Raw genomic sequence first — 26089 nt, 5'->3', positions numbered from 1 at the left:
TCTTTTACTACAAAAAGAGGCTGTTCAATAGTCGCCTCTTCATTGGCTGACAAAAAGGGAAGCGACGTGACGTCGCCCAATGGCATTCCATGTTTATTCTAAGGGTTCCGTTTCTGAGTGTCTCCTTATTAATACGAGTCGCAAGCCAAAATTCGGTGAGTAGTCGCGTATTTGACGGATAGAATACTGCGCGCACGTGACGTCATTTGACACGCGTGTCCACGGCAGCTCACAGCGCGTGACGGACACAAGCGAGACGCGCGCGCGCGTCTTTCTCTTCGCCAGACTGTCCTTGTCATTCCACATGTGTAAACGGAAGATTATTTCATTTAAAGATTACTAATCATAATGTGTCTGAATAATTGGGTCTCCTACGTCAGGTTCGTATAGTCAAATTGTACTATTAATCCAGGGGTCGTGTTAATACAGTCTCCCGTTTGTTTATTACCGTACTGCCAAACATGAACAATAGAGGGCGCCAAATGTCACTATTTACTGTCATTCCTCAACAGGTTGAAAAGACATGAACATGTACGAGGTTCCTAGTCCGGGAATACCTGGATGTCCACCTGGATTAGAATACCTCACTCAGGTAAAAATAATAATAATAATAGTATTATATTTAATATCCTGCAGATGTATCCTATTCCAAAAGAGCAAAGTAAAAAAAACTGCTTTTCTAGGTGGACCAGCTTCTCATCAAACAGAAAGTTGAGCTGGTTGAAGGTACGAAGCAAGTTATTGGTTTGAAATGATCAAATATTAAACATACGCACTGTCAAACTTCACAGCTCTCGTGGGTTTTGAGAGCAACAACAAGTACGAGGTGCGCAACTCCATGGGCCAGAATGTGTTTTACGCCGTGGAGGAGAACGACTGCCTGAGTCGCCAGTGTTGCGGTCCCATGCGTCCCTTCTCTATCCATGTCCTGGACAATTTGGGCCAGGAGATCATCACCGTCACCCGCCCGCTCAAGTGCATGTCCTGCTTCTTCCCATGTTGTCTACAGGAGGTGAGCCCACGTTCGAGTTTTGGGGAAGTGACGTCTTAATACCCATGTGAAAGAACCACAGGTTAAGCACGATCTTTGTGCAGTTGGAGGTGCAGGCCCCTCCAGGTAACACTGTGGGGTACGTCGTGCAACAGTGGCACCCTTTTTCCCCCAAATTCATCATCGCCAATGAACTCACGGAACCAGTTCTTAAGATTCATGGACCGTTTTGTGGATGGAGCTGCTTGCCAGATGTGGATTTTGAGGTGGGTTAAGTGGTGAAGCCAAACACAGCAATCTGGTCAAGTTATCCAAACACAATTGGGGGGGAAGTAGGGGCGTTAAGGGGCTTTTACAATGCTATGAAGTATTGGATGCTGTTTCGGTTAGCACTGCAAATTCATGTGATACAAGTTGGTCTTCATTCCATGGCTCAGTTCATTCGGGAGTCGGGATTTCAGCTCGCTGATACAGAGCTAGAAATAACTGAAGCATGATATCAGAACCAGTTCTTTGTCTCGAGTTAATAGACCAGCAGGCGGAAAGCCTGGAATTGAATCGGAATTCTGCCAACGTTTGTGCGGCGTAAAAATCCAGATGTAACTAATTTGTATTAATATACGACTTTTCTTCCAGATCCTGACCATGGATGAGGTCAGCAAGATTGGGAAAATCAGCAAGCAATGGACAGGCCTTCTTCGGGAAGTGTTCACAGATACGGACAACTTTGGAATCCAGTTCCCGATGGATTTGGACGTGAGGATGAAGGCTGTCATGATCGGGGCATGTTTTCTCATTGTGAGTATTAAGACATATTTCCACTTCATCTATATATTGCGTCATTGCCAGTTTACTGTGCTTCCTATAACATATTTTGTTGTTTTTCCCACAGGATTTCATGTTTTTTGAGGCCACTAACTAAAGACTAATATGCAAATAAGCCCAGCAGGATGGAATGAGGCTACAAAGTAACACAAAGTGAGCTTCCCTAATGCCATAATGTGTCACAACTGTAGTATATAAAAAAAAGAACCTTTATAGTTCTTAGAAAATATGCTATGAAAATGCATGGGTAAGGAGACAAGAGGTTGCTTTTTATCTTACAGTACAATGGTTGTTTATTTATTTATGTTTATATTTTGGCTTCTATTCACATTTAAAAATGAGTGGGGTAAAACATGCCCTTTGAATGCTTAAGCAATAGTTCATTCAAATAGTGTAGTATGTACGTATTAGGTACATGTTTTGATAGAAAGCAATGCATTGAGTGTGGTCTGTGATTTAAATGTTTAATTTTAAAACTTTTATGCACTGAATTAGGCAAGTGAATCTGTAAATGGAATTTAAGCAATGATTTGAATATTAATTTGGGCATCAGAAGGCATATGTTTTAGCTTGTTCCACGTGAGGTCGCTATCTTTTCATGTGAGATACATTCTCAAAGACCACAGTCTGCTTTATGTCATCTTTATTTACTCATTCAAATGGCGCTCAATAATTTTGAGCAAGCTCAGGTTTGACAAGCATGCTGCTTGAATTTTAATTTTAGTGACAACTGGCTCACTTTGAAATAACTATGAATTGTACACATAAAAGACTATGATGTTTTATGCTGAATATGTATATTTTGTATGTTTAGACACCAGCTGTTGACTGTGAACTACACGTATTGTAGCAAGAACTCTTAAACATGATTATTACTGATATGGAAGTATTTTGGGGAATTGTGCAGGTTAAAGCTTTGTGTTTGCTTTGTTTGAAAAAGTGATTTCAGTTAAAAAAATAGCTTGTTTTTATCATGAAAGAATGTTTGTATTTCACTGCAAAAATTACAAGTATATTTTATCTGTCTGCTGTCTAGTGCAATAATTCATAAAGATACTAAGTGTGAATAGCATTCTTTACATAAACATTGGGCTGATTAGAATATTGCGTGATGGATATTAATAGATGCTGGCATTACACAGCACTCAGGATGGTTGTTAAAACCTATTTTATGAGTAATCTACTGCCAAACTGTCATATATTTAATGTACTAATCCATTTTGAAGAAATACTGATAGCTCATAAACAATGAATGTGAACGGATACTTCAATATCTTAAAATACCCGTCCATATGTCAATTAAAAACACTTGATAAAATCAGATTATGTCATCACGCTCAAATTAGCATTGAAGGCCACTGATGCAAAAATCACAGACCATCTAGTGAGCTAGTGCCAGTCAAATAAAACCAAACTTTACGAATTAATCCAACTGTGTGTGATGTGCACAAATAATACAGTCGTTGCTAGCTCTGTCTAGGCAGCAGACTAGCTCTGGAATCTCTGGTATTTGTGCACCAATCCAATGCAATAAACAAATTGCCTGAGTGACAACTGTGCAAAGAGAGGGAGGACAACTCGTGTGCACATTTAGAGTGGTAACAACAGATGCAAAATAATGCATGGTAATTTGCATCTACAAAAGCGTTCAAGAGACGGAAAAAAATCATGTAGCATAGCAATCAAAGTAATACCTATCCATTAAATTAGGTTTGGTGGCACCAACATTTAATCTTTGGCTCAGTTTAAACAAACCTAATGAAGCAATTCAAATCAAAGACAAAACAAAAAGCTTCTGGCGTATTATTAAAATAAAAAAAATGCTACCATGCAAGTGTAGAAATCAATTACCTTTACATTTAATGCAATGTGCTTCTCAAACTAGTTATTACTTTCTTCAAGGCTAGGTGCCCAGAAAAACTGCAATATTTATCTAACTACTCACGCCATTGGAAATTAACTTTGTGGCTGAATTTAAAGTCAAAACTTGAGTGAGAAAATGTGTTGGTTATGGCTTGTTTCCAATGTATAACATTACAGTTGCTCTTTCACCATTAGCGTCCAAGAATTCATCATTATTCTTAAGCCGTATAAACACCGTAGCAACATGAACACACCAACCAGGGTCATTTTGACATTTCAAGGTTTCCTTCAAACACTTTTTTTTTCCACAATTGCTCTCAAATCTGAGCCATTTCCTGCGAGTCAGAACCACAGTGCTAAATTGAAAATAATTTACGTCATGATCGCATGTGTTCAATGCCTGGCAGTCAAATTGGACAATTGCCATAGAACAACATCATGTGACGAATAACTGCGTCATTTAGAAATGAGATCCATAAATGCCAGTTCTTAACTCATTGGCTACCATTTCTGGACATCTATCGCTGTCACTAAAAAGTCCGATATAAATAAGGTACTGTCACTTAAATGGCACGTCTCCAAAGTTTGTTTAGAAGTAGCCGTGCACATGTGGACGCAAGGCATAATTAAAAGAGGACTTGCTGTGCGTGTAAAACTTCAAAGATCGTGTTGAAAATGCTGTCTTTGCATGTCCAATCCAGACTGGCACCTCACTTTATGGCACACCCTCGGGGGCACCACACAAGCTTTTTTAAGAGGGCCCACCATAGGCTCCAATGATGCAAAGCCGGTGGGACCGACTGACTGGGAAATGGAGACCGTTACAATGATCTGGCGGAAAGTAATTGCACTCACAGCCTGGTCAAAGGTCTAAAAATAGAAAAAGCCATTCTTTACCAGTCGTGGCGAACTTGTGGCTTTTCAGGGGAAATAGGAGGGGACCGAGTGTCTCGGAAATGTGGGTGAAATTGCAAATACAGCCAGATGTACCACCAAAGAAGAGTAACGTCATACTCAAAGTGTTGCCAAACCACAGGCAGTTACGTGGATCTGGTATAGCATTCAGTAGATATTTCTCAAGAACCGACACTATTTTTTTTTAGTTCGAATGATACTAACGTTGTTGATAACATCCACCTTAAGGGGAAGCATTTTGTTTCAACAGTTTTGTCACTTTTTCTTGTTCTGTTTCTCTTTCCGCAGCCATCTTTACAGATTGACACCTACTTGGCAGTCTGATGCATCATCTGTTTCTTCTTTCAGTTGATTGCATACAAACTCCGCCTGTAAAAGGCAGTCTCCATGACGGTGCCAGGAATAGAGGACGCTCCATGTAGCCAGGAAGCCGCCACTCTGTTTAGCACTGTTGCTAATGTGAGGACAGTCCAGTCTGGATGTTTGGGGCTTTGTGACACCCAAATGAACTTAGATGAAAGCGTAAGATGTTATCACGTGTGCCTCACTAATGTGCAAGCTCCCCGGTAGCCAAACCGTAGTATTAAATGCAGGTGTTGGTCCATGCTTGGGTTGTTATGCGACCTCATTTACCACAGCAACTTTCCTGCGTCTGTATTTGTTGTTGTTGTTTTTAAATTAGTGGACCTCAAACATCTGTAACAGGGTCATCAGTGCTTTGGAAAGTCAACTGAGATCTTTAGTTTGCCACAGTAAGGCATCAGGATGGATTTGCACCAATAACTTTTGGACAAATTATCAAAGGGTAATGAAATCCAGATTTTTTGACATGTTCAGGTCATTTTTTTGGCGCCAGATTTAGTACATTGAGGGCAAGGCAGCAAATTACTTTTTCACATGCTGCCAAAATGTAAATGGATTTCAGTGTAAAATACACTATTTTTTGAAGTTATTTAGCAAATCTCTATTGATAATTGGTCACGGGGTTTTGCATGTAAAAAGGGGGGGGGGGGGGATAGCTTCTGTGCTAAACCTGCTTTACGTCAAATGGGCTTATTTTCGGTTGACAGTCCAGAGGATTACCAATTTATCTGAATGTGTTTCTAGTAAAAAGAAACAGCAACAAGTGTTAATTAACTGTGTCACGTCATGACACAATCATTTCCACAAAACAACTCAGTTCACTTATTAACTTTACTGGGTTGGTAAAATATGATCAAAAAACCTTGACTCACATTTAAATTGCCTACTAAAATATTCTTGGCTTTGTTTCTTTAAACAATTTCAAGGTATTTTAAAGAAGTAATTCTCCTTGTTAAAAATCAAGTTACCCCAAAAGACAGTGGCCTCATCACGTCATTGACCAAACCAATCTGCACAGAGCCTTGGATAGGAACGATTTGCCAGATGAGGGGGAGTCTGTTATCCACAATGAGAAATGAGACTTACTGTAAATGAGCCATAGTATTGGTTTTAAGGTTAGCAGTGCCGTGTGGCATTTGTATAAACTATGTCGCAGTTTAATGAAAATTGAATTGTAATGTTAGGATGAAGCTTTCCTTTTCAGAAAAGCACATACTTCAAGTGAGTCCCTGTTTTCATTCCGAATCCATTTACTGCACATTTAACAGTTGGTGTTGTTGTCGCTGGTGTAAGTGTGGTGACAAAATCTTTCCACTGACAGAAACAGGCCTAGGTAACAGAACCTGATTCCCTTAAAACAGGACTACAACTCATAATTTAGTTCGTAAAGTTGGTTTTATGAAAAAGTAAAATTTGTTGTGAATATTTTGTGGCGGAAAAAAAAATATCAAGCTATAAATGCAGAATAAATCAGGTAAATGAGCAGTACTACAAATTGCAACTAAGTATGTTGTCACAGTGCACAGACTAACTCCTTTTACATTACCAACCTGCTATTACAGGATTTAAAAAAAAAATGGATGAACACTATTGCAGGAGGTGAAATACTGTATAAAAAAAAGTCTACCTCCAAACAAAAGGAAAGGTAATAATACAAAATTGCAACAGGTTGGATTTTGGTGGTTCTGTGACTAATGGAGAAACAATACTGTACTTATTTCCTTCCCTTTAATTTCCGTTCATCCATTTTCGATGGCGTTTCACCTCATTAGGGACACGGGTGAGCTGAAGCCTTTACCAGCTGACTCTGAGCAAGAGGCACCCTTGGAACCCCAGACTGGTTGTCAGCCAATCGTACGACGCAAAACTGTATAGAAAAACAGCCCTCCAGTGAATGGTAAACGTCACAACCGAGAAGCTGACAAGCTAACTACTTTTCACCATGCCACTGCCCTGTCCTTTTATTCTTTTCCGTCCCCGTGGCTGGCACGTCTGCCTCACAGTTCTGGGATCTAGGGTTCAAACCCGGCCTCTGTCGTTTCCATTTTCTCTCCATGCGTGTGTGGGTTTTCTCTAAGTACTAGGGTTTCCTCCCAGACTTATAAAACATAGTGATTAGACACTCTAAATTGCTCAAAGGTACGAGTTAGTATGTGAATGGTTGTCTGTCTCATTGCACCCTGCGATTGGCTGGAAACCAATTCAGGGTGTCCCCACCTACTCCCCGTAACTATCTGGGATAGGCTCAAACACCCCCCAACTCTCATTAGTCAGGGAATTTGAATGAATATCACAACAGGCTTTCCATACTCGCTCTCATATCCGACTTCTCTTCCCTCCTTTTATAGACGCTTCTCTCCTCAACATGCACACACTCCTGTTGACAACGAGGGGCTCTAAAAACACCCGGCAGACAATTTAAAGACTTGTCATCAAGCATGTCAAATCCACTGACGCAAATACCTGATCTCACTTTACAATCCCATTAAAAATAAAGTAAATAAATACACCTTTGGGTTTATGTACAGTATCTTGTCTTGTCTTGCTCTACTGAATGAACAGTGGAGCGCAGAAGAAGGGGGAGTGGCATGAAGAGGGGGATGGTGTAATTGAGTGTGTAGAAAAGGAAGGAGGGAGGGTACATGGGGGGCTCAAATATAACTGCACTTGGCCAAACTTTCACGCTGGACGTACGCGTGTCAAGCGCTGCTGCTACCTTCCTACCCTCCCTCCTCGTCGCTGGTCCAAGCCTCGGGACACTGTCGCTCCATCTGGACTGTGCAACTGCGGCGCAATTAACAACTGGAGGTGCCCCCTTAGAATCAACCTGGGAGTTAACTTTCTTCTCCGCAACTCACTAAGTCATTCAATGATTTATTGCGAGTGTGCATTAAGAAGGGCGTAAAGACCCTGTGGGGTTAAATTAAGTCAAGACAAGTCCCTTTAACTGGAATCCAGCACTTTAACAGGGATGGAGTACCTCAAGTTTTACGTTGTGTTTTCGTGCTGGATGACCTGTGCGAACACCCTCGGGTCCACTGACACCCCCCAGGGTGCTGCGTCTATTCCTAATGGTAAGAGGCTGCATGACCACCCCTTATTTATTCTTTGTCCGACTGCGGCAATGTAGATGAGATGCCGGTCACTTGCTGATGTGAGGATCCGCATCAAACACAAATGACTGCGCCGGCTGACAGTTATCACACTGTTTTCATTATGTTATGCTGCCTGACATGTTCGCCTAAGTTGTAAAGTGTCATGAAAACAGTAAAACTCAAACATGCATCACAAAGTGCGTGTTAGGCGTGCTTTAGAAAACTAGAAATCTTAGGTGATTTGGAAGTGCAGAAGCAGTTGTTAACCTTTGATTTTAACTGCTCTGCAACAGCAGTTTGTGCAGAATTTTCAAGAAAGCACACAACTCATCATCTAATGCATCAATCAGTGGCAGTCATCATCATTGTCATCAGTGAGTTAATATGCACAAAAAGCAACCACATTGCTAGTTGAAAATGTTGAAAGTTTAGTGGGCTACCAACATATAATAATAATCATAATCGGACATAGGCCCTGTCGTTATCATCACAACAAAAGCCTAATTGTCATCACACCCAGAAACTGCGTATGACGAAATCCAGAAAGAATCGCCTGCTTTGCCACAGCAACATTTAAACAACACGTTTGCCGACAATTATCTCCTTGACACACAACTGCCTACAAAAAAAAAGTGAGGGTCTCTCTTTTGCCATAAAATAGGCCAACTCTGTGTTCCAAAACAGATGCAAATTTTAACAATACATCTTACCTTTTCTGAGGTATTGCTATTCATTAAAAACAAGAATAGTAACATCCACATATGAATCAGAATTTCAGACAAGGTGTATTACAAGCTTAGTCACAGAATAAATTCAACTTTTTAGTAAGACCCCCACTGTTTCTTTTTAGAAAGGCATAAGGAACCTTTCAACTAGTTATACGCCTTGCCATTGGTTCACCACCCTTGCTTTAAGTTACGTGATGCCAAATCAACATAAGCACGTAAAAGCTAAAATAAAAAGCCCTCAATGTGTTCAATTATATGAAGTGAGGCAGCCGTGTTACAAAATACATACTGTATTATTATGCCTACTGCAAAGTTTACACGTGGATGTCTTCTAAATGCCACCTATGCAACTATTTGCCTGCACACTGCTTCTCTTTGACTTACAGAGCACAATGGTGTTGATTCTGCTGGGTAGGGCCACCTGTTGGCTAGGCCCGTTTGGGAAAGTAACGTAACATTGGGAGAACACCGACCCCCATCCCCCTAGTCGACTATTTGACTGGCTGAAAGAAGCCTTTGACTGATTTTGACATCACTTCTGAGTACTCCACGTACCACTTTACACCTTTAAATATATTTTTGTATCAAATCACAGTCAACTGCAACAGTACCAGAAACAAAACAATCTATAAAAAGAGTGCATGTCACTATCTAAATTTGGAACGGAACTTCTAACAGGACAATACAACTGTACAATTACAGACATAACTCTTCAATGGATATGCTCAAATAATCCACATACAGTAAAATGTTGAAGCTAAATAAATTCCTCTCTGCCCTGATTCAGGGTGGCCTCTGGCCCGAAGTCAGCTGGGATAGGCTCCAGCACCCCCCGCAACCATAATAAGGATAAAGCGGTTCAGAAAATCAGATGAGATAAGAATTCCTGACTGCACCTAACATGTATATTTTATCGTTTATCACCTATTCAGTGTTTTGCCTCATTTTTGGAATAACAACCATGAAATTGGCTTTGTAATCCTCCCATCATAAAACATATACCATTAATAAATGATGGCCTTTTTTATGTAAAAGTGACATTGTTTCAAATGTCTTTGGAGTGATGGTTTAGAATATTTCATGACATCTGTCGTAAGCATTCATTCATTTTTATGACGGCTGTCATGTAATTATTATGACATGGTTATAAGTAATATTCACCCAAAAGTCCACTTTTTAGATGCCTGAAATTAGGCTTTAGAAAAATGTAAGATGTCATATTTTTTCTTTGCCTCATCCTTCTGACAACTAGATGACAACATAAATGAATGATTGTTAAGACTTTTAATAACTGTTAAACGCAAAGTGTGTGTGAGAATGTTCACAAGTGATCCTAGACAGTGCGAATTTGTCGACTGTAATTTGTGACTGAAGAAACGGAAACTCCACCCACGGTTGTCCAAAACGTATAACCACTCTCTCCATTGTCTCCACCTCCATTCTAACAACTCTTTTTGGCAGACGTGGCCTGTAATCATATCTTGGGACACTACCAGTAGTTCACCCAAAAATGTCTGCCCAGTGCCTTTTAAGAGAAATATGAACTGCATTGTCCAGTCGTTTTTTTAACAATGTGAATGTGTGCGAAACCCTCATTTTAACTGACTATAAAACAATTTTAAGCATGCATTGTGGTAGCTTCATTCTTTTTTTTAAACACATCTGACTCTCTCTATTTTGAGACCGTAGTCAGAGAAGACAAAATATGCTTCCGCCAAAAACAACGCTGATGCTTATTTTCCCCTGAAGGTTTTATTGAAATATAAAACTGCACAAGTTTGCTCATTCCACTTTAGTGGTGCAAAGTCCAGCGCTTTTAACTACTGTAAGTTTTATTAGAGCCAGAACTGATCAAGAACAGTGACAATAAACTGAGAAAAAGTGAAATGAGTGCCGCGGGAATGCACCCAATTGTGAATGTGATAATTGAAGGTTTCAGTTAACACAGAGCCAACTAACGATATTCTGAGCTTGCTATTTTTCTTGTCCTGCAATGCAGCCACGTGGCTTTGAGTTAGAGTCTTGCTGCAATCCCATTAATTAAAATAACTTTAATTTGAAAATAAAAATGAGTGTGTGTGCTGTGGACAAGCAAAATAATGTCATGGCAATTGGCTATGTTGGTTTTATAATCCTCCCTTTGTCTGTTAAGCTCAGATAATTGCAAACACACGGCTTTCTGATCTGACAGTATATGTAGAGAGGCTTAAGACTTTCCTATCAGAAAGATTAAGTGGCATTGGAATGCTGAAAGATATATTATTGAATGAATTGTATCAGATATGAGATAAGTAGACTGCATGTCACTTAAGAGGTAATAAAATAATTTTAAAACTCTGAAATAGGATGAAATTTTGTTTTGCTCACTTATATTTGTTCTCACGATACATTTCTGAGCTTCAACGCACCAGATGAGGTCATCCTGACATGTCACTATTCGCTTAACATTTCACAGATAATATTTGTATCGTGTGGATGGATATATTACAGCAAAGGCAATAATTGCAAAATTCGAAAGCTATAGAAAAGATATTGTCGTAAATTCACTATCTCTCCGTGTTTATGCAGCCAGGAAATTCAATAATGATTTGTTCCGCCAAGTCTTCCTCTTATTACTCCTTTATTTCATTCCAATTTTAAAAACATGCAGCGTCTAGGTTATTTTCTAAAAGGAATTTTGTCCTGGATGTGTCATCCACGGGGAAATATTCTGTTATTCTCATGCCCCCGTTCGGCAAACATTCCCATGCTGCACGTATTCCCCCACCCATGTGGGTTTCCCAGCAAAGTGCGAGTCACAAACGTTTTCACATCAATGTGTGAACATTTTCTTTCGACAGTTGTGGTACGGTGAAAGAGAGAGAGGGGCCTTGGGGTGGTTATTCCGAAGTCCAATGACTTCCTTGGGCAAGAGTGAGAGCAGTGGCCGCTACATCACACCGTCGTTGGACACTTTGTGTTAACATTGACGCGCCACTTTATCTTATTATGAATTGTCAACACTGTCTGTTTCAATATTTTTCCATCTGTCATTTAGCTGTGAAGTATTGTTAGTCTTTTTCTATTTACTTCGAGTCCAGGAAGAAGCAAAGAAATATGAAGTTATAAAAGCCTCCTCTATATTGCAACTCAAGAAAAATTGAAACATTTGTTAGCTTTTCCCAGACTACAAGTGGATAGCATTGCGAAGTACTTTAAAGCATGTTCCATTTTTTGTTGAGAAGAACACCAAATATTTAAACTACTTTATACACAAGCACTTCAAAAAAGTACAAATTCTTGCATAAAATGTCTTCTCTTCCTGCATTACACTATTTTAGTGTGAGAAAATGGCAATCATTTACTCTAATAGTGGTCAAGCCATAGTTCAGGAAAGACCACCGTGCACTGCTTCCAACAGAAACTGCTTCCAGAACATTTTTGTGATTTTCCAATAATGTCTCTGGAGAAATGTGTCTCATCCATCTGTTTTTGGAACCAAGATGTTTGCTTGTTCAGGCAGGACAAACATTTTTGGCATGTGTTGTCTGTCACAACTTCCCACTGATTTACATTTTAGGCCAGTCCATTTACAGCATAAGGCTATAAAAGCATGATGACCACGGCAAACCAGATACTGGCAATGCTGTCCCTTTATTCGGCCCAGTCTTATCTGAGTGTAATTACATTAACAGACCATGTTACTGAGTTGTCCAAACATTTGGATCGGAAACTCTTCTGGGAACATACTGAATGAAGTATGTTTTTCTTTGGGTCATCTTCTCACATTGGCGGGAGCAGCTGTGGGTCAGTGCTTGAGACCTCACTTACTGTTTTGCCCCATCTGTCAATTGAAACTCTGTGTGGGCCTACAAGAGCTCCTTTGTTTATTTGCCCCATTCACAAATTTATTTCATGGCCCAGTCTCACTGCTCTGGTAATGTTGTAGTTGTTTTTAGAGAAAACACTCACTGTTCATTTATATAGAACAGTGGCCAGAGACGCAGTCTGAGACTAGTTCACGCTGGTCCAGCAAACAAAAATCCATAGGGGAGTGTCTGCGCTTCCACATTATCCCTACTGACTGCTATGATAGCATCAAGCAGAAAGTGATTTCATATATTTACATATATTAATGACCGCAATGGGCTAAGCTCCAAGTCCCTGCTAGATAAATTTAAAGAATGTAAGATCCTCAAAGAGCCATTAATATATAATGTTACAGATGAGCATGACAGCATGAAAAATATGTTTCCCAGATGCCTGTGTGATTACCGTCCTGCACTGTGCTACATAGACACCGCAAGCCATCATTGATTCACTTGTATTAATCAGAAGTGGCTATATGAAACCCAATATCTTAAAAGTGACCTTTTTCCCTTTATTATGTGTTATATGGAGCTTTTCAGTGCTAAGTCGGGAATCATTCCCGGTCGTAATGTATTACACAAGAATGTCAGGAAATGGAATGAGACTATCGTTGTCAGTGGGAGTGAGATGGGGGTCGGATGGATTTCATTGCAATCATAAGAAAGAAAAAAGGAAGTTACGTATTTCCAATCTGTTGTTTTTTCAGTTCAAACAAATCACTGTTATGTTCTTCATACTTTTGAGATTTTGGGCTTCACTATCACAACAGAGTTGATGAATAAGTACTTCTTGCAAAAAAGTTTTAAAAAAATGCAAAAATCTACAGAATGGGTGTAAACCAACTCACTCTTTGAGGTCAGTCTCAATAATTTATGTTTAGTCTCACCCTTCCTCAACCCCAGTAGTTTGTGTAATGAAATATGATATCAATCTAGTATGTTGAAATCTCTCGCTTAGTATCTGATATCCAACTGAAAACCAAAGTACACGTGTTTAAGACCCAGAACTGAATATCAAAACAGATTCAGAAACAGCAATCTTACTCTTAGTTTGAAAATAAAAACGACATGAACAAACACCCCTGCTACAAATTGTGTACTTATTTCATTAATAAATTTGCATTTCCCCCCCCCCCAGAAAAATTACTGGTGCTAACCGTGGCAACCGAAGAGACAGATGGCTTTCACCGCTTCATGAAATCTGCAAACTATTTCAACTACACTGTGAAGGTAAAAGATTGCTTGTGCTTCCCTAAATCATCTTTTTCTCCCTCTCTCTTTCAAGATCCATTCTTGAGTTAACCAAGCAATTAGTAGCTTTTATACAAATGGGTTTTCGTTCATTTCTTAGTGATAACATAAATTCAGCACAATTTCTCACTATTTTAAATGGTACTAGCCCACTGTCCACAATTGGACTTGACCACATGTTTTGTCACAGGTGTTGGGAATGGGAGACCAATGGAAAGGCGGGGATGTTGGCCGCTCTATCGGTGGAGGCCAAAAAGTCAGACTACTGAAGGAAACCATGGAAGGTCTAGCTGACCAGGTGGACCAAGTGATCCTCTTTGTGGATAGGTATGTGGCATTTGAAGATTACCATTGCCTGCCTCTATAATTAGACCGACAGTCACAATTTCAAAGTCCTCATTCAAAAGGTGTTCCTGCAGTTTTTCACATCCTTTTCCTTATTCAAGCAAATGTGTTATATTGTGACAGCAAGGTACTTCACACAGTGCTCCTAGATGATTTATGGCTTCACAAAGCCAATTGAAAGTTTTACACTGTTAATGTGGTTTGGAATAATGAAAGCTTTAGGAGTCAAATATGGCCACCCGAGCAGAAAGTGCTAATGTACGTGATATGTGACATCAATCATTTCTGTGAAAAGTGAACTCCACTCAAACACATTTTTAGATATCAGGAGTGTTAGAAACAGCACCTGCGCTTCACAAACTGTTCAAATGCAAATGTTACAATCCTGCAGTTATGACTGTTTCCATAAAGTGAAGTGAAATGTATTCAATTTCTTATGTTAGATGGAACAAATCCATTTTTTCCCATAACAGTTACGTGCTATAAAAAAGTCAACCTTAGCTGGGGTCAATGCTTTGAGAAAATGATCCTCCTGATTTTCGAGGTCAGACATAGAACAAATTGTGATGATTCATAATGTAGAGATGTGTGTAGACTAGATGTAGTTGCAAAATAGCAAATAGTTTACGTCAACTGAAATCAACTTTAAAGTGGGCTCCCTTGTGTAAAGTGAGTGAGAGCGCAGTCACCCACAATATCTGTTCCCCACCGAATTTTAAGGTTCATGCAAGCGTCATCATGGTTTCAAAAAGATCGTCGAACAAATGATAAATGTGAAAAATATTGAAGAAAACCAAATTATATAATGACCCGAAGCAAGTATAGATGCCAAAATGGTGACGCATTGAGCCAGTTGTGTTTCATTTAGCCCTTTTTCCATTCTAGCTATGATCTTATCTTTTCTGGAGGACCAGAGGAGATTCTCAGGAAGTTCCAGCAAGCCAATCATAAAGTCATTTTTGCTGCAGAGGGCCTGATATGGCCCGATAAGCGCCTGGCTGACAAATATCCCTCAGTCCGCAGTGGCAAGCGGTACCTCAACTCAGGAGGTGGGTTCCAAAACATTCCAAATATGCTAGGAATGTAGTTTTAACTTTAACCTCTTGCTTTTTGCAAGATAAGGATGAGTAGCCCAGATGATGCAAACAAAGGGGAGGGTTGAGTTATGCTTTCTTTTTTTACCTCACAATCATTACACCCCCACTTAAACCTAAGATTTTTATACACCCTTTCCCTAACCATGAAGATTAAATGTAATCTAAAATGTACAATCTGGAAACTGCTTATCACTCTACTTCAACTACATGAGGCAAGTTCACCATTCACAAAGTAGTGGGCTGGCTGGAAGGAATGCCAAGAGACGCATGTTCATTTTTTTAACCCCAAAACCACAAAACGTATATTATAGTTTTCTTTAAAGCAAGTGTATATTTTGACTGTCATTGCTATTTCCTGTAAAGGAGATGAGTCTATTCATATCACAGAATTATAAGAGCAACCCAAAACGTCATCAATAACAGTGTCTATTACACATAACTGGACCATATTGGGAAAAAAAGCGTAACTGCAGTACCTTTTGCAAGAGAATATATTTTATACCTCAAACCTGACTAAGTGAAAGCAGAAAAAAACATTCCGTAATATATTGATTGCAGTGCAGTCCAAGTGTCATGGGTACTGCATCCTACTAGGTCTCCAGGACACATAATTACGGCCTTTACTGCGGTCATCAACATAGTGCGACCTCCCGTACTGGAGCCTTACTGCCTTGCTTCTGATCACAGGCTGTTTTTAGCTTTCATTTTCACCAGCATGACATGTGGCTTTGTCTCAGCTTTCTTAATGCAACATATGAAATTACTGGGTTTGCAAGCATTCAATAGGCTACTACAAAAGTGACCATTTGAAATTTTTGGCCTTGCGATTGTCATTGTAGTCTGTTTTGATCTCATGTGTGCCTGTGCTCGAGAAGGAAAGTGGTATTTAAAAAAAAAGAAAGTTTTATATCTGACCTTGGATTAACTATGGTAATACGTTTCATTTCAGTCCTTTACTGGAGATTGTTTGGCTCTGACACAACCAAAAATTCTTGAACTACACAGTCATATTTGGCAATTAACTGACTTGTCAGCTTGTTTACAGTCTTAGAGTGCTTTTTCTAAATGATAGCCCCAACCTTCCAATCAGTCCATGTGGTCAGTATCCTTGAGGTACACGAGCAGACGGGGAGCCAGTGGTGGTGGATATTGCCTTGAGACTATACATTTAGATGTGTTTTAATAGCACATAAAGCACTTGTCACTCTCCTGTCAGACTTTCAAATCATATGGTTGAAGTACATTCGGATCTCCTGAGGGATAAGTCTGCGCTCAGGAAAATTGGTCACAATTATACGGAAATCGTAGTTTATGGTCCTGGCTGACTTACAGTAATTGACTCCAAGTGGTTGCTAGTTGTATATGTATCCTTTAGGTTCTCCTGCACCCTTTGTTATTACACTCGAAATGTGTTTCACAGTGTTTATCGCTTGCAGGGGTAATTGGGTATGCCCCATACATAAACCGAATTGTTTCACAGTGGAACCTTCACGACAATGACGACGATCAGCTCTTCTACACTAAAATATTTGTGGATCCTCTACAAAGAGTAAGTTCTAATAACACACATTCAAAATAACTTTTCTCAACAAAGTAAGACTGTTCACCACAATCTTTTAGGACTCCCTCAACATGACACTGGACCACAAGTGCCATATTTTCCAGAACCTAAATGGAGCAATTGGTGAGAAATTCCAGAGAGCACACTTATTACATCATCTCGATGTCTTTGACAAGTTGGAGGTTGGCTCTTAATATTTAAGTATTAAACCATTGTAGGTTTTTGGCTATGCGTTATGTCAAATTCCATAAATCCTGTTCTAAATGTGTTCCCCGCTTTTGGCAGATGAAGTGCTTCTCAAATTTGGAACAAACCGCGTGAGAGTCAGAAATACAGTGTACGACTCTCTGCCGGTTGTTGTCCATGGCAACATGAATACCAAAGTGAGTAAGAATTATTCTCTTGACTGCACCGTTCCATTTCGATTCATTTGTCGAAATTGTGATGAAGCAAACCCAACTATAATGGCACTGTTAAGTTAAAACTGATTCTTGTAAGATTGCAGCGTCGGATTAGTTTCTACTGACATGCAGCTTCAGAGATCTCTAATTGATTTCTCACTGACCAGGGAAATGTACACACTGTTCCTTCCTATTTATGAGTCACATTTACTATTATTCTTCATTGGGAGCTTTAAAAGAAACTAGGTCATAAAGCACCAGCCTACTTTCTCTGCTCTTTGGAATTACAGCTTGTGGATCATTCTCTGGCATTTTCTCTTGACTTTACTAAAAACTGAAACTGTCGAGTCATTTTTCCTAGCATTATGACATCTGCATGATTAACTTAAAATGGTATGAGACACTACACCAATCAGAGCCTCCCCCAAATGCATGATTAGTATAAATTTGCTATAAGTGAGGATTGTGCACAGCGTCATTCATTCCTATAAATGGTCTCTCCGATGCATTGAAATGTTAGCCATTACAAAATATAATAACTGAACCAGGATAATGCCTGAACCGTTGCTTATCTTGACAATAATTGTCCGTAACGAGATTTGGATTCTCTCCCACACAGCTGTACTTGAACTACCTGAGCAACTATGTTCCCAACACGTGGAACTATGAACATGGGTGCAGCCACTGTGACGATGATGTCGTGGAGATGTCTCGATTGAAAGTAAGCCCCAATTTTCCTAGTCAGTGTAATGTTTGTCTTGTGAAAAGTTCATCTGCGTCACTCCTCCCTGAGGATGAAACACCGCCTAACATCCTTCAGTGACTGTCTAGACAGTTTTGAGTAATGCCCTGATAGTGCTATTTCAACAGATAAGCCACACGGTTGGTGCTAGCCACACCCCATGGGCAAAAATAATAGGTTTTGTGCCCTCTGGATCTTTTTAAAAGAGCACTTGTACAAGGGAAAAAAACTCGCACACCACCGTGGCACAGGATATGGCTTGTGAGGTTTTCGCAACGGCTCACTTAAAGGGGTGTCACTGCTGACCAGCCTTCCTTTATGTGGGCTTCTCAGCATAGGTTCGATACAAAATCTTCAATTATAGTGGTCATGTGGAAAAGATGTCACAGAGTTCAGCCAAGATTGTCAAAATACACTGAAGTGGAATGGCAGGAACTTGGAAACATTGCAAGCTATGTGGTTGTCTCTGTTAAAGCTACTAATCAAATTTGGGGGCATAAAACTGCTTCAGTTACTTAATGTAAAACTGTAGCGTATAGTGTTGGAATACGGATCTTGTTTTAACTGTTATTGCAATATATTATTCTACGCAGGTGTAATTCAACTACGTTCCCAATACTTAGAAACTCGAAACCTATTTCTCTCTTGTCTATGTTCACAAAGTGTTGTTTTTTTCCTTTGCATCATGGCTTCATGTTGAGATATCAGATACAGAGAGAGACAAGATCTAGCTTCTTTGTGTACTTTTCTTAATATGCAATTATATTTTTACTGCCAAGGACAATCACAAGCTAGGCAACCACATTCCGATGCTTTATTTTGTACGGTAGTCTTCTCCAGAGTAAAAAAAGCAAAACAACACTTCTCCCTTCCCACTGGCAGAAGCCTCAACTCTTCATTATGTGCATTAAAGCCAGACTTTACAAACCTTCAAATTAGATGCTGGATTTGCATTTCTTTTTATCCGCTTCCCAGACTTTTACTGTGAACTGGTCACAGCGACTGGCAGTCCAGGGTGAACTTTTGTGGTTGGAGACATATTTCGTGGGAAAAATATTCCTCGTTGCATATTTTTTTTGACAGGCTGATCTCACCAAACAAAGTTCTACGTGGCAATGTAGGAACAAAGATTGCCCTAAAGTGGGAAGGTCCAAACTACTAATTTCTCAGTTTTAACACTAATTTGAGCCAATAACAGTGCCTTTTCATTAGCTCATTGGTCAAAACCTGCAAACTCCCAGTGAAAATGCTGTCAATTACAGCTAATTAGTCAATATTTTAAAATAAATACATTTTAAAAACCTGATATTTATCCACCCGATTAACATATTCTTTTACTGAGAACTAAGAATATGAGTTTATAATTATTTCTCAACTATTGTAGAAAAAGGCAACAAAGAATACCGAGCTTAATGTAAATCATGTCAACTAAGCCAAATTTAAATAAACCACCAAGTTCCACTGATGACAATGCCATTTGTCACAACTTGCAAGTTTAAACAAAGTTAATGTGAAATGTCAAACGTATCTGTGATTTATGCTTAACAGGACCGGCTCATGAACCTGTTTGAAATGTCTCCATTCTGTTATCTGTCAAATTTTCTTAGGAGTACCCCAATGTGTTGGTGGGCGTCTTCATCGAGCACCCGACGCCATTTCTTCCTGAGTTCTTCCAGCGTTTAATTTCGTTGGATTACCCCAAAGACAAACTCAGTGTTTTTGTCCACAACAATGTGAGTATGTGCAATGACAGCCGCTTCTCAATGTTGTTGTTTGTTTTACGCCTCTCTCATCTATTGATTCTTGCAATTGTCAGGAGGTTTACCATGAGAAGCACATGCAAAAAATTTGGGAGGAACATAAGAATGTGTTCCGCAGTTTGAAAGTTGTTGGACCAGAAGAGAATCTTAGCCAAGGAGAAGCCAGAAATATGGCTATGTACGTACAAATTTACCTGGGGAAAGAGATTTTATATTTGCCTTACTAATCTTATGTACAGTGCTTTCAGATAAACTTACTTTTGACAAAAAATGTTGGCATTTCCAGGCCAATACCAAACTACTTCAAGTTGTTTAGTCTTTAGAATTTTTTGACACATACCTGGAAATCAAGCTTACATAATAAGCCCAGTTATTTATTATAATTACTTGTCTTTGTCTTCAGGGATATTTGTCGCCAGGACGATACATGTGCCTTCTACTTCAGCATGGACTCAGACGTAGTGCTCACCAACACTCAGACTTTGACTCTCCTCATAGAGCAAAACAGGTAATGAGGGCGGCAACTAGAAAAACCTCCCGCGTTGCTATTGGATTCATCAGTCTGTTGAATTTATTCTCCCAGTTGCAAAACCACTAGCACATTGCAGCAGAGCAACTAAGAGTTTAAATATAATCTGGGTCGGCTTCCTGTTTTCGTCAACCACATGGAAATAGAGAAAGCATAGACTGCGCTAACCTCCAAGTGCCACTTTACATTACGCAAAACAACAAACATGCAAACGCCTGTCTCCACTCTCCAGCCCAAAGAATACAAAAAGCCTTTCCACAAACTATACATTTGGCTATAATGTCCATAGTTTAGTGCTGCATGCAAAGCAACTCTCTTCCTGGGTTATTTCGAGGGGTTATGGGAATTCTCCGTTGACTATAGAATTGCCATATCATAACAAAATCCAGCAGAAGTGGTGGACCATTTTGAGTAACACTATGATTTATAGTTAAATTATTAACAGTCATCTGCTATAAAATGAGTGCCATTTAATTTGAGGCAAAATTAAACATGCCAGGTATGCTTAGAGTAAAAAAGATTAGTTTTATATTTCTTTAGCCACACAAAGAAAATCGAGAACCTTTCACAACATACCACGATAAACATCATATGCCTCCTTCTCGACTCTTGCAGGAAAATTATCGGTCCCCTCGTTACTCGCCACAACAAGCTGTGGTCTAACTTTTGGGGAGCATTAAGTCTGGATGGTTACTACGCACGCTCGGAGGATTACGTTGATATTGTGCAGAGAAAACGAGTGTAAGTATGATGCCTTTTACTACACTTTCAACCACTGGCTTGAAATATGCAAATTCCAGTTTCATGCCTGACGACACGCAATCACTAAATTCCCTTCAACTAGTGACTAGACATCTTACCACATTTAAATGGCCGAAATCTCTTGAATAAGATCTAAAAATACATAAAACTGCACCCAGATGGGGGCAACGGGATAAACACTGCCATTAAAATAGATCATCCGTGCAAGGTAAGGTGCAGTAAGACCTCAAAAATGCAAATGATAACATTACGCCTTCGTACCACACACCTTTAGAGATGTGTCATGTGGATTACAATAATAAATCTCCACGAACAGGCCAGCAACGCCACAGACCATGCCTCATTTCTGTATGTTTCATTGTTTCCAGGGGTGTGTGGAACATTCCGTACATGGCACACATCTACCTGGTTAAGGGCAGTGTTTTGAGGAAGGAGTTAAAAGAAAGGAACTACTTTGTTCTTGAGAAACTGGACCCTGACATGGCTTTGTGTAAACACACGAGGCAGCTGGTAAGAACAGCTTTTGATGTAGGCTATGTTTCTACAAGGACATTTGATGTAAATGCTATGAATGATAATGCCATAAAAGTCAGCAGCGCAATGGAAGGTGATAAATGGCAAGTATGATTTCTGTGTATATGTCGTTGTGGCATGATGGTATTGTGGTCATGTAATGGTGAGCTTTTTGTGCTGTTGCGTTTTATACCATTGTTTTTTTTTTGTCTTTTCTGGGCTAATGAGCAGATGATGGCAATGCGCAATCCAAGTTTTTCTTTTCTCTTTACGACATCCTCTGTTTATCATTGCTTGAAGTTGATGAAATGCCACATGTGAAAAGCACTCCACCAGGCCTAATTCCCACTCAATGCATTTTGGATTCCTGCATGTACTAGTTCCACTCTAACAAAACATCAGCTTCAGAGGGAATCTTGCTTCTTTTTCCATGCAGCCACATTTTCTCGCCTCCCGTTATGTTACTGTGTCACGTGTATAATTTGAAATAACACATGTTATCTGATTTACATGATGCTTCTCCTTCGTTTTAGACCAGTCAGAGAGAAAAAGAGTCCCCTTCTCCGGAATCATTCCATATGCTCAGGCCCCCAAAGGTTTCCATTTGTTTTGATTACTGTTGTTATCTGAAAAGTTAGCTGAAAAGCACTCAGAAGCCATTCCAAGCTTCGGCTTGTCATCATAACTGGGTGGATGTTTAATTATTTCATAGCTACACATTGCGGACCGAACATCAACACGCCACTATCGAGTTGATGTTGAACAAAACCGTGTTAAGCGATTCTGCTGTTTGAGGAATTGAGGAGGAGGAAGAATGCGATAAAAATCAGCATACATTCAAGACCCCTGTTCTGATGCTGTACTCTAAAACAAGCTGCTTTATCTCGATACAATGACCGACATCAGACTAGGCACTTTGTAAAATAGCACAATGTAAAACACTGGGCAAACCTCACGTTTTTTGCATTCTCATTTGGTGACAACAATATCCTATTAATCCAAATGCCTACCCAGCCTAGTCTGATTTTGAGTCCGAAACCTCACCCGTGCCTCCTGTAGAGGAAAATATTGCACCCCATCTATCCCTGTTCTCCAACCCTTCCTTTCACTTCACCAACCCCCCAACCTGAACTCTTCCCATCCCACCGACACTCGTGTGAACACCCCCTCCTAAGGCACTCTCAAATCACCCATAAATAATCTTATATTATTTATATGGCTTCTGTTTCTGCTCTACCTAAATCAGACGAACAAAATTTCAATTTGCTCTCAGAGTGCTAACCTTTAATTACGTTTGGGTATTAGCATGAATAATATATAGCTGGACTTTCATGTGAGACATTTTTAGGAGTGCATTTAATGATTTGTGTGTAACTAACTCTTTCATGTCTGCTGCAGGGAGTCTTCATGTACTTAACAAACCGCCACGACTTTGGAAGGCTCATTTCCGCAGCCAATTATAACACTTCTCATTATAACAGTGACTTGTGGCAGATATTTGAAAACCCCCTGGTAAGTTGCTACTGCTGTTACCTTGAATTTAGAGAGCTAATGAGTAACCACCTGTAAAGCTTCATAGTCATCATGAAAATAATCAAGTTATGCGAAATGAGGCCTAATGTGGCACGTGGCACCATGGGAGATTACTTGTAAGGGGGAAGAGGATTAGTGCTGCCCGGTATTCAGCTGGTCCAATAGTTCAACAAAAGGCCTATAGTACGAGTTTCTCTTTGCAGGACTGGAAGGAGAAGTACATCGATCCAAACTACATGAAAATATTCACTGAGAACCACATGGAAGAGGTGTGTGTGTGTATTTGTGTTGACAAAGTCCAGCTGAATGCTTGACATGGATTTGACCATCTGTTTTTCATATAAATAATTGACATTGCAATGCAAACAACTGGAGGAGAAAGTGGGACTTAAAATAAATCTTTGTCTGTTTGGCCGGCAGCCTTGTCCAGATGTGTTTTGGTTCCCAGTCTTCACAGAAAAGGCCTGTGATGAACTAGTGGAAGAGATGGAGAACCATGGCTCATGGTCTGGCGGCAAACACGAGGTCAGTCCAAGTACACTTGTTATCAATACATAGTTGCCAGTTCCATGAAAAAAATAAGAATAAACCAACACCAATTTGTGTTTCGGATAATTTGACTTGCATCTAGATTGTTTTTTTTTTTTTACAGCCTTTAGTAAGAGGCGTTAAGCTAGAACTAAGGGAAGAACCCTATAAATCTTTGATAGACCTATTAAACATTCCAACAGTTTAGAGGCTCTGGCCAAAGAATAAACTTTCAAACATAGCAAAAAAAAACCTGGCAAAATAGTCTTAGTTGAGTTCCGCATTTGTTAAAGCAACTGCCAGAAATGTTTTTCTGAAAATCGGGTCAAATCGAATTTTGTAAAAGAACTGCATATTTGACTTTGGCGCTGGTATAAATTATCATTCAACCCTATGAGGCACATGGTAATCTTATAAACTTCATGGCAAAGGAGAATCAATTACATAATGTTGTCTAATCAAATCAATCGGCAGCAATAACCAGTTATTCTAATTTGAAACGACAATAAAAATTGTTTTTGTTTCATTGCGAATAAGTGGTGTTTTAAAGATCAAATAAATAAAAAACAGACATGAATAAAACGAGAGTAAAGAATTAGGGACACCCTCTAGGAGACTTATAAACATTTTTTTAACAAGAGTCTGAGTCTGTGGCAGAAGACAGACATGGGGCCTGTAACTTAGAAGCTACTTCTTTTTGCTGGAGTGTTAGGGTCGTATATTGACCAGATGTGAAACCAAAATGGGCTGTCTTTAGTTCACAATTGCCCACATTGCAAACAGTCATAAAAGGAGGCTATGACGTTGCGTTGATTACATCGCCAACGTTTTCCAGTTGTTAAGACATTTATAATCAGCGTCCCGCCACTGGGCGCTATATAAAAAGAATTATATCACAACAATTGCAATCAAACATCTCAATATAGCAGCAAAGCTCTCTTTAGTCAATTGTCGGTTTGGGAATGTCCTCGGCACATTTTGTCAATAAAACGGCATTAAGGAAAGAGCTCCATTCGAGGTGCCTTAACAATTTAACTTATCTACTTTCTCTTTTGTCCACCAGGACAAGCGGATCTCCGGAGGCTACGAAACAGTTCCAACAGACGACATCCACATGAAGCAAGTCGGATTTGACAAGGAGTGGCTTCACTTTATCCGAGAATTCATCGCGCCTGTCACGCTGAAAGTTTTCTCAGGATACTATACGAAGGTTCGTAAAGATTCAAGGAAGTCGTTGTTACCATATCCTATTTCACTTTCCCCAAGTACAAGATAACAAATCTGGTACATTTCTGACACACCTCTCTAGTAGCTCAATGCCAAACAGCTTGAGTAGCATAAAATGTCCTCAGCCCCAAAAAATGTGTTCTCCGTGTGCACTGTTTATATATGTGAAGACAGCTGCCAAATTACTTGATGTACTGCATTGTTCATCCCATTGTAGGCTCACGCAGTCATGAACTTTGTCGTCAAATACACGCCTGAGAGACAATCATACCTGAGACCACACCACGATTCCTCCACCTTCACTATCAACATTGCCCTCAATAACAAAGACGTCGACTTTCAGGTAAGGCATGTGCAAAATACAGTTATGATATTTGTCAACTTAAACCCAAGGTACACATTACATTAGGAAAATGACAGGGCAAACAACTTTTACCTACCCTCTTCGAATTTAGTGAGTAACTGAACCCAGTTCAGACGGTTAGGTTGTCCGTCACCGTCAATGGCAGGCAATGAGTTACAAATGAAACTTGCATATTATTTTTAATTATATATATATAATCATATATAATTCATTGAGCGTTGATGAAGCATGACTAACTGATTTCCACAGATAACTTTGCCTCTACAAAACATCCAATTTAATGATTTCTTTTAACAAAGCTATTGGGGCAACAAAATCGGCAAATAAGCAATCGACAATGCACTGCTTCCTCTTAGGGTGGTGGCTGTCGTTTCCATCGGTACAACTGTTCTATCGAAGCGCCAAGGAAGGGCTGGAGCTTCATGCACCCAGGACGACTAACCCATCTCCACGAAGGTCTACCCACCACCAACGGCACACGCTACATCGCAGTGTCCTTCATCGACCCCTAGAAAAAAATTGTCTGATTCCACTGTAATTGAAATTTCTGACTGATCTTGGCTCACCGTTTTTGTCATGTGAGTTTTTGGGTGATCCAGTGTTGTGTAGATATTTTTTTAAAGCAATTTGCTTTAAAAAGACAATTGATTGCATTCAGTGAAAATCTCTGTCAGACAAAGATTTGACTGGAAAAGGGACGTGTTCAATTTAAGCATTAAATGCACAAAGAGAAAGGCATCTGTCGAGCGATGTACAACTATTTCAGATAGTTAGTTTAGTCCATAATTCCTACAATGTGTTCATTGTGTATTTAGTGAACTAAATATCATTTTACCTTGTCGCTGAAT

The 26089-nt window shown here is 39.6% G+C and overlaps 3 protein-coding genes across 12 annotated transcripts in view; 2 read left to right on the top strand and 1 right to left on the bottom strand.

Moving 5' to 3' along the window:
• Window positions 1-26089, bottom strand: part of LOC144092156 (uncharacterized) — a 119811-nt gene that overhangs the window by 78629 nt on the left and 15093 nt on the right. The gene's annotated exons all lie outside the window — the stretch shown is intronic.
• Window positions 92-2918, top strand: LOC144091809 (phospholipid scramblase 2). 2 transcript variants are annotated; one of them, XM_077624461.1, is made up of 7 exons: window positions 92-155; window positions 513-592; window positions 684-726; window positions 792-1012; window positions 1096-1257; window positions 1628-1789; window positions 1884-2918. In XM_077624461.1, the coding sequence occupies exons 2-7, from the start codon at window positions 524-526 to the stop codon at window positions 1911-1913; spliced, it is 687 nt and encodes a 228-aa protein (XP_077480587.1). In that variant the 5' UTR covers window positions 92-155; window positions 513-523; the 3' UTR covers window positions 1914-2918. The 2 variants fall into 2 exon arrangements, with proteins under 2 accessions (XP_077480587.1, XP_077480588.1); XM_077624462.1 differs by lacking the exon at window positions 92-155 and adding an exon at window positions 210-380.
• Window positions 7634-26003, top strand: plod2 (procollagen-lysine, 2-oxoglutarate 5-dioxygenase 2). 2 transcript variants are annotated; one of them, XM_077624764.1, is made up of 20 exons: window positions 7634-8031; window positions 13767-13858; window positions 14070-14206; window positions 15110-15273; window positions 16758-16870; window positions 16942-17005; window positions 17168-17265; window positions 17903-18004; window positions 19633-19758; window positions 19842-19963; window positions 20189-20293; window positions 20930-21055; window positions 21445-21586; window positions 22123-22185; window positions 22988-23101; window positions 23326-23391; window positions 23543-23647; window positions 24714-24860; window positions 25095-25220; window positions 25598-26003. In XM_077624764.1, the coding sequence occupies exons 1-20, from the start codon at window positions 7929-7931 to the stop codon at window positions 25751-25753; spliced, it is 2271 nt and encodes a 756-aa protein (XP_077480890.1). In that variant the 5' UTR covers window positions 7634-7928; the 3' UTR covers window positions 25754-26003. The 2 variants fall into 2 exon arrangements, with proteins under 2 accessions (XP_077480890.1, XP_077480891.1); XM_077624765.1 differs by lacking the exon at window positions 22123-22185.

The sequence above is a fragment of the Stigmatopora argus genome, chromosome 17, assembly GCF_051989625.1.
Source record: "Stigmatopora argus isolate UIUO_Sarg chromosome 17, RoL_Sarg_1.0, whole genome shotgun sequence".
NCBI lineage: Eukaryota > Metazoa > Chordata > Actinopteri > Syngnathiformes > Syngnathidae > Stigmatopora > Stigmatopora argus.
The sequence above is the reverse complement of the archived record's forward strand: the minus strand, read 5'-3'. Positions and strand labels throughout refer to the sequence as shown.

Coding starts and splice junctions, on each gene's coding strand:
- LOC144091809 (XM_077624461.1), top strand. CDS start 524: ATGAACATGTACGAGGTTCCTAGTCCGGGAATACCTGGATGTCCACCT. Junction 593..683: donor GATTAGAATACCTCACTCAG/GTAAAAATAATA, acceptor CTGCTTTTCTAG/GTGGACCAGCTTCTCATCAA. Junction 1,790..1,883: donor TCGGGGCATGTTTTCTCATT/GTGAGTATTAAG, acceptor TTTTTCCCACAG/GATTTCATGTTTTTTGAGGC.
- plod2 (XM_077624764.1), top strand. CDS start 7,929: ATGGAGTACCTCAAGTTTTACGTTGTGTTTTCGTGCTGGATGACCTGT. Junction 17,006..17,167: donor GAACCTAAATGGAGCAATTG/GTGAGAAATTCC, acceptor CGCTTTTGGCAG/ATGAAGTGCTTCTCAAATTT. Junction 19,759..19,841: donor GTGTTTTTGTCCACAACAAT/GTGAGTATGTGC, acceptor TGCAATTGTCAG/GAGGTTTACCATGAGAAGCA.